Source organism: Phasianus colchicus, chromosome 1 (assembly GCF_987193195.1).
Source record: "Phasianus colchicus chromosome 1, bPhaCol1.hap1.1, whole genome shotgun sequence".
Classification (NCBI taxonomy): Eukaryota; Metazoa; Chordata; class Aves; order Galliformes; family Phasianidae; genus Phasianus; species Phasianus colchicus.
Window position 1 is genome coordinate 120,266,268 of NC_143436.1, and position 10,575 is coordinate 120,276,842.

The 10,575-nt window shown below is 38.0% G+C and overlaps 1 protein-coding gene across 1 annotated transcript in view; it reads left to right on the forward strand.

Annotated features, from left to right (window-relative positions):
- The window catches only part of LOC116232714 (uncharacterized), a 252,195-nt gene extending 243,367 nt beyond the window's left edge, over positions 1–8,828 (forward strand). The window contains exons 4-5 of the mRNA XM_090142048.1: positions 7,970–8,064; positions 8,649–8,828. Of these exons, the coding sequence (XP_089998174.1) occupies positions 7,970–8,064; positions 8,649–8,828 (275 nt within the window). The remainder of the gene's footprint in view (positions 1–7,969; positions 8,065–8,648) is intronic.
- Positions 8,829–10,575: the final 1,747 nt, after the last annotated feature.

Genomic DNA, 10,575 nt, shown 5'->3' on the forward strand with positions numbered 1-10,575 from the left:
TGTCATTGGCAATACAGGAAGGAAATCTGATGCCTAAATGATGTCACAAATTTAAGATCCACTTTCAAACAGTTGTACCACTGGCATATAAAGCAGGGATAGAGTTCAACAGCCCCCAACTCTTGTATGAATCTGGAGTCAAATGGAAGGACTAGAATAACACTCAGTTGCCTTCTTGCACCTCCACTCTCTGTTTGCCATGGGTGAAAAAGAGCACCTCTCACTGCTCTGCACTGGCTACTGACACAGAAAACATGACTTCCCTGGGGCTTTATTACATAAGAAGCACCCTGGCAGAAATTAAGCTGCTCCTTGACAGAATCCATGGTGCTGTATGTCACTTCTGATGGAACAACAATCGTCTCCATAAGCTTCATTTGAAAGTGACAGAAAATGATTGTGTGGGGACGGCAGGACGTTCCAGCTGCTGCAGATTAGACAAGTCACCTTCGACACACTCTATACACCAACCTGAACAGGCAGAAAAGAGAAATTGGATGATGAAGCACTGTAGATTTGCAAAACACTTAACCTGTATGCAATTATCATATATAGTGCCTCTAATAGATTGGCCCCGCCACTTTCCAGCCTTACAAAACAGCAGGTCCATGCTGGGGATCACCACAGGACTATAGCTTCGTGCAACTGGATTAAAATGTAGGATGCTGTGTAATTTTGCACTAACCTCCCTATTTAATTGCTCCTCATTTCCTGATAAAGTTACAGAAACACAAAACAATATAAAAGAGTATTTCCTTTACAGGAAAAGACGTTTTTTTTTTTTTTTTTTGCAAATACAGAGGGTGAATGGGTGGCACTGCGTTTTTGCTGTAGTTTTTATCTCAGCAGACTACTAAGTTCATTAAATACTGATGAAATAGCCATTACACAGGCAAGATTACTAAGTCAAAAGCTGAAAGTGTTCAGAAATCTATAAGTATCAGACTTTTTTATAAAACTGTCCTCTAAAGTAGCTACTTCAGGTGGGCTACGTGAAATATAAGTTAATGTCTTTTGTTTATCATTTAAATAAAAAAATGGGTTAAGTTGAATAGTAGTTTATTTCCTGCTTTTACAGGGGCACATCCTCTGATATTTTAGTTGCATTTCTGTTTTTTCAAATGCCCTCTTTTTTAAGCTGGAATGCTTTATCTGTAGAGAATTCTTCATCTTGAATACAATAAGTATGTAAGTGCATGACATTTGTATTAGCTCTAATTCTCCAATGTGGGGATTCTTGTGAATTACCACAGTCATGGAAATGAGTTTCAGGTCTGTGTTTACAAACAGCAGATATTTATTAGAATAATTCTTTCCTACTTGTTCTCCATCTCAGCCACATACAGGCCTTTCTTATTCCCCATTATTCATAGCCATTCTGGGAAAGCTGAGTAAATTGCAGGTACACTTCTGGTTCAGCTGCAATAGAAAACTCAGCTCTCCTAAGCTCTGACAAATGCCAGGAGCTAAAGTAACTCCTTTGTGTGCTCTCCTTTTGCAATGAGCATCTCCTGTGTTGGAAGACGTAAGAACTCAGGCTGCCCAGAGAAGCTGTGTGTACCCAGTCCCTGGAGGCACTCAAGACCATATTATATGGGACCCTGGGAAACCTCACCTGGTAGGTGGCAGCCTACCATGTGATCTTTAAGTTCCCCTCCAACTCAAGCTATTCTACAATACTATGATTCTATGAGCACCACGCAGGTGATGTCCATTTCTGCATTTTCCTCCAGGAAGGGAGCACATTTCCAGAAACCATTATGTTACATGGAACCTGTGGGAGGTCTCCTCCATCTGCATCAAGTCTCAGCACTTCTGTTAGAAGGATGCAGAGAAAATGTCACCAGAAAAAAAAAAGAAAAAAAGAAGAAGAAGGAGAAGCAGGTCTTGGCCAGAGCCTGTACAACATGGCTGTGTGCTTGCCCCACAGCTGAGATCTGCATATACTACATGTGAATGCAATAGGTTGTGCAGAACCCCCTGAGCTGATCAGATCTTGGCTTGTAGCCATCACACACCTAACCAACATCCCATGGTTCTGCTCACCATGCGGACTACTGCCTATCTACTCCTTGCACTTTGGGATTGTCCTCTATTCTACATTTTTAAGATCTCATATTCTGTTGCTTCAAGCATTTCTTAAATGTAGTGCAAGTGGCCTGAGACCTGACACAACAAAAATTGTTTTCTGAATGGTGATAAAGTGGTGCTCCACAGGGAAATACAGACATATTGCCACTCCCTCTGCCAAAATAAATTCTGGGTGGACTGTGTATTGTGCACATGAAAAACAAAAATATCCTGCAAGCAAAATTACCACAAATATCATTTATACCATGGAGGATACCTTGCAGCCATTCAGGTTTTCTGCATGAATTTTTCATCTGTTTGTCCTTTCTTCTTTGTAGTGATGAGACATGTATGTGGGCCTCGTAGGCTGAAGGGCCCAGGCATCATCATTAAACTGGTATGTGAAGAAATGGTACATTTGCCAGCTGATCACACACAGGCTCAGCCTAGAAATCCCACTACAACCATTTAACACACACAGGGATCTGGCAGAAAACAAGCTGAGTTTTGTCTGAGAACTTTTGACTCTTGAACCTTATGAAGCAGGATCTGCCTCTGTGATAATTAATCTCCTATTCTCTTTTGTATGCTTGAACATTTCATGTATTTATGCTCTTTCATAAGCTTCTTTGATTGGCACATGAAACCAAGGAAGAGGGAGAATTATTCATTTCTATGGCCCAGATATGGAACTGAAGTCAATGGAGGTATCTGCCAGGGGATTCTCAGAGTGCAAGGTCTCTTGTGTGATCACCTCGTCACAGATGAGATCTCTCTCTGCTTCAAGGTAGATTATTGTAGGGCTTTTTTTTTTTTAAATATTTTAAGCACAGTTATTTATTTATTTATTTATTTTAATTATTGTCAGATAATTTATGAATTTTGGAGTGTTCAAACAGCAGCAAGCTAGCTCGTCTGCCAGTTTTGCCATTCTGCTTCCTCCACCCAAATTAGAAAATGTGTATGTCTCACACCCAGAGGTGTGGGTGTCTGTCTAGTGACAGCTCCTGGCGCACATGCAAATTATCACTTGCAGCAGCTTTCAAGAGTAACCAAACCAGCTAAGCGGTACCATATGACTCCTCCATTGCCAGACAAGTCCCCTCCCTGTTATGTCATTCCTTGCAATGCTCTAGTCTTAATAAGAGTGCTGCGTGACTGCTTGGACTGTGCTTGAGACCTGGGGTCAGCTCGTATGTGTTTCCCTGCAGCTCTCTGTGCATGAGGATCAACTTTTAAAATGAATAGTGCAGTTGATATTCTCTGATGCTCCCCAAATCATCTTCTGGAACACCATGTGCATCAAGTAGCAAGGAGCCTTCCAAAGAAAGAATCTGTTGTTCAAGCCAATGCAGAAATCAGTCCTTTAACTTGCTGTGAAGCCCTGCCCGTTTTTCAAGAAGAGCTAGAAGCTCTGGAGATTTTGTCTCTAGTCTTACAGATGAATTTCTGGAAGAATTTAAAAAAAAAATAAAATCTGGAGTCTAATAGGTCACCAGCAGAATATCAGCTACTGCTGTTGTTGCTTCCAAGAAAGTGTGCCAAATTTACCATGACCGTGTACCACTCCTCTCCAAGCCAGATCAAGCTGCAATGATGTGGTCAGCTCTAGCAACACCTGAAGAAGGCTCAGAGGTATATTTCATCTGATATTGTCTTCTGTAGCTCTCTCCAACACCACCACTCTGAAAGTATTATCTGTGTCTCAGAAGCAGAAAGGATATTGTATGTGTTGCATGGGAAAAGAGATCCAACTCCTCTGTCATGAGCTTCCTTCATGACACAGTTTCATCACAAATTCAACTTACATTACAGGAAGATGGTGAGCATAAGCAGAAGTGAATGAAAAGTGTTTAACTTGAGAAGACACTTTGGACAAACCAAAAGGCTGAGATACAATAGTCACTAGCAGTAATGAATCAGAAAAACTTTGCAAAGTCACAATCAATAGTCAGCAAGGAGCCAAACAAATGACATCATCAGAGACCATATAGGACTGAGAGTCATGGATATTACTTATGTTTCCCAAGTGTTTTTTTCCAAAGATTTTTATTCTCCACTATTCGCAGAATGGAAGATATATTGGAAGATATATTTCTATACTTCTTTTTTTTTTTTTTTTCTCCAGTCAAAAATGAAAAAGACAGCAGGTCACTTTTTATGTTTATATTCATTTATCTTTTGCCTGTGAATCCAATCAGCCTGCAGCAGCATTAAGTTTTGATGGTCCCAGAGCAGAAGAAATACTTCCCTCAGTATCCAGATAGGCTCTGAACTCTGGTTCAAGTGTGCAATTACCTGCCTATTGCAGTATCTCCCTGCCTATGTTAACAGTCAGATTTTATCACAGTATCACCATATAACAATGCTATGAACATTTACTCTAATTTTGTAGCCAAGAAAGAGCAATGGTAATTTCCCATTGCAATAATGTTTGCAAAGCATTTCTGAAAAATGACAGGCGGGGAAACAAGAATAATTGGAGCTAATGGAGACAAAAATTCACAGTTATAAAGATACATGACACTTTAGAAAATTGATTTAGTACCTCTAGCCAAAAGTGAAAGGGAGAGTGCATCACATCTATTAATTCACAATCTATTTATCATGTGTCTTCCCTATTGAATTGGTATCAGTATAACTCAGGCAAGAAACATAATTGGTACCAGTTCCACTGATACAAAGTCAGAATCAGTTTCAAGATCTTTCTTAAAAAAATTTTGAGTCATTCTGCTGCATACTATTTGGTAACACATAAAAATGGTGAGCAGTTCTAAAATCAACACACAAATTAAATCATGGCTGAATGTTCAGCATTTTGCAGCTCTTATATCAGGACTGGATACAACAGAAAACTTTAATGTTTGCTGTGAAAAAAAGAATCACATGTGTCAGAATAACAGTCTATGTTAGTTCTGCCAGTCTCAAAACAATCTTTTCTTATAGAAAGAGTGTTGTACCTGGCATTTGCAAAGCATCACTTGTCCATATTTATCTATCTATCTATCTATCTATCTATCTATCTATCTATCTATCTATCTATTTATTTAAAAGAGAAGAAAATCTCTCTCCACTACATTTCACAAAGAAAAGCTGAAATTGTTGACACACAATCAAAATTTTGAAAATATTTTATATGGACTGTTAGGATTACTTAGGAATCTAATTAGGACAAAATACAGAATATGGTTTGAGAGTTTACATAACTGGTGCATAGTTGATACACCGTGTTGAATCCACTCCACACACTTCTTTCAAGCCAGAATTTTTCAGTGAGGCCAGAACACATGGTGCTATTTCTGTGAATGTGTTGTATTGTTAGATGCCATAGAAATGTTAAGTTTTATTTCAATATACTTGAACATTATGACTACCCTGTCTTTTTACTATTCTTTCTTAGTCTGGATATTGCTACATATTTTCTATATATATGCACATTTTGATATTTAACCTGTGAACATCGACTCAATTTATGCAACATATGGCTAAATTAGACAGCTATTTTCTAAACAAGGCCTCCCATATGCTGCAAAGCCTGGGAGGTTGGTAGTTCAAGCATTTTTTCGTTGCATTGAGGCATTCCCTCTGTCAGAATAGTTTTCTATCTTTTTACTGAAATTCTCTGAGGAGCAATGAGTGGATTTATTGGCTGATAATAATAGGTATCATGACTGGTACCTCTTGAGCATTTAAAAGCTGACACATGCACCAAATTTCCTTTACTCAGACAATGAAAACCATTTTGTCTAAACACATTCACTTTCTAAGTATGTATGAATTTAGGGCATGCCCTTGTCATCTCTTTGAGCACGAGCAGAAAATGCCATTGAGCTTGGAGTTCAGCAAGAAATTTTGCATGTGTACATTACTTCTCCCATGAGTTTTGAAAAAAATGTACTTGCCTTTGGTGAATTACAATAGGTATGGAGAGGAGAGGAGAGGAGAGGAGAGGAGAGGAGAGGAGAGGAGAGGAGAGGAGAGGAGAGGAGAGGAGAGGAGAGGAGAGGAGAGGAGAGGAGAGGAGAGGAGAGGAGAGGAGAGGAGAGGAGAGGAGAGGAGAGGAGAGGAGAGGAGAGGAGAGGAGAGGAGCAGACTGTGATAGAGTTCTGGGAATGGAGTAGCATAACAGCTAGCAATGCAAAGTAGTGATCTTTTACTGTCAGATCTTCACCATCAGTCTCCTGACATAACTCAGGGCTCATTAAATGGTTGAGTGAATGACCTGTCAGTCTTGAACTCACTCACACAGGAGTACTAACATATGCTAATATGTGCCCTTAGCTGATGTGCAAGTACACCCTAAGCCAGTCTACATGGTTAAAATAAGTAATAGTGTCTCAGATGAAAGACAGTAACCCAAGAAGTGAGAACTGATGCTTTTTATACTTTCTGTCAGATGTAGCTCACCACATGAGCATCACCAGCAGGCTGGATTTACCAGCCTGTTTTTGCTTTAGAGATGTTTGCAGAGCTGATTAGCATCTAGCACTGGGTGTAGTACCATACATCTATGCAGCCCACAAAAGTACCTGTGGACTCTGTATAATGTGCCTATTGTACCTATTCTGTATATTTTCATTGTTTGTTGGCTGTTTTGTTTTGTTTTGTTTTTGCGTATATATTTTGTGAATATACAGTTGTCCTATTTGACTTGAAGTTGGCTAACTCTGAAATCCCACCTTTTGTGTCCAGCACCATAGACTCATTCAAATGGGAAACACAACACTACTTAAGGAAAACAGAAGCTGTAAGTACAAAGTAAAGAGGCAGGCAGTTAGGGAATGGATCTGAGTTTCAAATAACCTTTGACTCTCTCTCCCTATCTCTGCATTCATCCTTTTTATTCTTCTCAGTTTTGATAAGAAACTGAAAAAAAAATCACAATAGTCTGTGCGTATCCACTCAGATTTTTTCCTTCCTCATTTCCATAATAAGATAAGTGCTTATACAGTGTAATCATTGGCTGATTTTCTTCTATAGGCTATCAGTGCTCACAGATCACACTGTTCTTTGCATTAGCCCTTTTAAACCATACCCAAATGGTGTCGTTCCATTAAGACTTAACTGCCCCAAATCCAATTATTTTCCAGAATTTTAGTCTTTAGATGAGAAACTGTACTAACTTAGGTAGATTAAAAACCCATTTGTGCAACATTAAGCTGCGCAGAAAATTTAAAATCAATAAATTAATGGTATTCAAATGTGAATTTTTAGACAGAAATCAGTATTAATCTATTCACGTGGCTATGAACTGTGCATGTAAGGAAGGATAACAGGTACAATGGCACTTGAAGAATGAAAATGTATTTATCTCTTTGTGCAATAAAAATACAATAACTTGCACAATATGATTGATTAGAATGATGGAACTCAGAGTGGGTGTCTAATAGATGATGGATATGCAAAATATGAAACAGAACAATTTTCATGTTCATTTAACTTCTTTAAAGTGTTTTAAATGAGCATTAGAAACTAAATCAGGGAGAACTGTCAGGACTTTGTTGAATGATGCTCTCTCAATACAGATTATCTATCACTGAGCTACAGGTTATTTGTTGAACTAATGGTCTAAAACATGAGCTAATCGAAAATAATATAAAACCAAAAATGATCATAGAAGAAACTGATAGCAGTATGACAGACAAATCACTCTGTGGGAACAAAATAAGCCTGACCTATGTCTATCAGACATTAGGAGAGTTTGCCGACGCAATTTGTCATTGGATTCCTGTTTCTTGCAGATATTCATAATTAATGGTAAGCCATTTTCATCTCCTGGAGTCTCTGGGTAGCAAGTAAAACCTCAGATAAAATCTTCAAATTAAATAGAATTGGATTTAGCCACTACAAATCACATTGAAGAGGATATCATTACTCTGTTACTCTGTTCCTATTACAGTTGGTGATGTCACTGAAGCAGCCGAAGTACCAGTAGGATGGAGTAGGCACATCAGCCAACACAGAGCAAGCAACTGCTTCTCCATGCCTACCACTGTGAGTCACATAAACCAGCAGGCTGCTGCTGCTGCTCCCCTTGCTTTACGTCCCTTTCCAAGGAGGTGGCACTGCCACTCATTAAAATGTAGGAAGAGAAGGCTTTTCCTTGGCACAGGAGAGAGGAAGATAAGGGTAAGAGCAGAGGATTCAGGCAGCCAGACAAAACTTCTATAACGAGTAAAGCCTTTCCACTCCTTCTCAAGGCCAAAGTGAGGAACAATGGCCTTAGGGAGCTTGACCTTTGTGCCGGTTCCAGACAGAAGTCACTTGCGGCACATTGCATATGTTTACATCAGGGAAACTATGGAAATGACATCTCAGAATAGTTTTGGAGACGGAACATCTCTTCTTCTTTCATCTGAGCCATTTCTTCATGAACTAGATCTGTTTCTAAACCCAGAAATCAGTAGTACCCATAGGACACTCACAAAGAATTTTGTTGAACAGGTGTACTAGCATATAATTGAGTAGATTAATTATCTCTTTTTATTTTTTGTAACACAATTTCTTGTTTTGTCTTGGATATTTCTGTTTGTTTTTTGTTTTGTTTTGTTAGCTTGTTTCTGTTTTTCTTTTCACAGGATTTCTCAACCTTGATTATAAAACCCTCTTTTCTACCTGGTTGCAAGAAGAGAAGAAAATGTCTGCTTCTCTGGGAAAACAGCTCTAGAAAACAACTTCTTTTGTTTTGTGGGGAGGGAATGGAAAGAAATAAAAATAAACACTTCAACTTTTTAACTTTGTGCTCATGCCTTTTTTAGCTTAAATTTTCTTTTGGATGTTTTTCAATCACACGTGTTTTCCTTTTAACAAGATTCTCAATAAAAAATTATAGCTTGTAATTTAGTTTTCAAAGGCAATGCTTTTCCACAAACTCTCTGTCAGGCAGATTCCTTAATTGGTAGAAGGGATGGATATCAGCAGGATTCTAAAAGCATTTGACCTAATATTATTTGCTTAAAATAATAGCATTACATGAAACAAAATGCAACCCTTCATAAGCAAATAGATTGAATGATGCATCTCAAATTACAGGATTAACTGAAAAAAAAAAAAAATCATGCAGAAGGATTGTTACCCCTTAAATCATCCAGAGATTTGTTTTCAGCTTAGTGCTGTTTAATGTTCTTATTTACAGTATGTAAGAAAATGTGAATCATTTCTGATAATGTTTTCAGATGGCACAAACATTAACAAATTGGGAAATAATTGTAATCAGAAGTAAATTCTAAAAGATGAGTTCTATCTCTTGGTAATCTGTGTCCACATAGGTGGAAGTCTCCATAAATAAAAGTTGATAGGCTATGGAAAAACCTATGCAGCTGCAAAATGAGGTGCCTAAAAGAAAAGCTGTGAGGACACAAATAAATCTGCACTGAAATTAAGATTATGTTGTATGCAATAAATAAGGTGTGGAATATATACTGAACAATAAAGGAATAACAAAGTGCCAAAAAAAACTGCTATGAGTGAACACAGTCCACTGAATGAGGCAAAGGTCCTGTGAAATACCAGTCTGTTCCTTTAAAATAACTTTGCAGTTTAAACCCATCAGATTTGGTCAATTATGAAATAACCAACGTGTGTATATTCTCACGAACAAGGCTCCATCTCTCTCTGACTGAAAAGGCTTATAACATTGATTAAACACAAGTATTTGAACTGCTGTCATGCACTTGTAAGTATGTCTCAGTTGTCTAATTTCCTAAATTGTAAGTATTGATCCAAAACCAATACCTGAAGTTCATTATTCTTCCCTGTTCTGTTTAAAATATTTCAATCTTTTATTCATTTAACAGAAGCCACCATATTTAACACAGATAACCAGCCTCAGCATGCAAAACAAATCAGTCATGAGCAATGCATCCACTGAAAATTACTGGCTGAATTAGTAGGTGGATATTTACAACAATAGTATTGATTCAAGAGAAGTGTGCCTGGTTTTCAAATGATTCATTAACCAGCAACTGGGATGAAAATTTAAACTCTATAAATGAAAAGATTATCTAACAGAAGCACACGCCTGCATGCGTACAGATTCCTCTCTGCACTGAGGCTTGTTTCTTCAATAAGAACTGATTTTAAATGAAGCAGTAAAACCCATCATAACCTATTTCTGAAATATATGAATCATAAGGAAGTACTAGTGAAAGCTGTTCTGAGTTTTTAAGGAGAAAGAAAGAATTAAAATTACCTAAGCCCTCTTAACAGGAGAAAAATAAAGGTGCAAACACTGGAAGGTTTGATTCACCTTTCTTTTCAGATTAGTCTTGCATTAGGAGATTTCTTCACAGTAGATTACTGAAAGAAAGGAGAAAAAGAAAAACATGTTCAAGAAAAAATGGCCCTTACTGCATCATAATGAGTGTCAAGATAGAAGATTGTACTCGAATAAATGGAAATATGTCGCCAAGTTAAAGGGGGAGGCTTAGATCTCACCATGTTCCCTTATGTCTCCAAAGTATACAAGACAGGAGATTGATCCAGTGACGACTTTTGAACTCTACG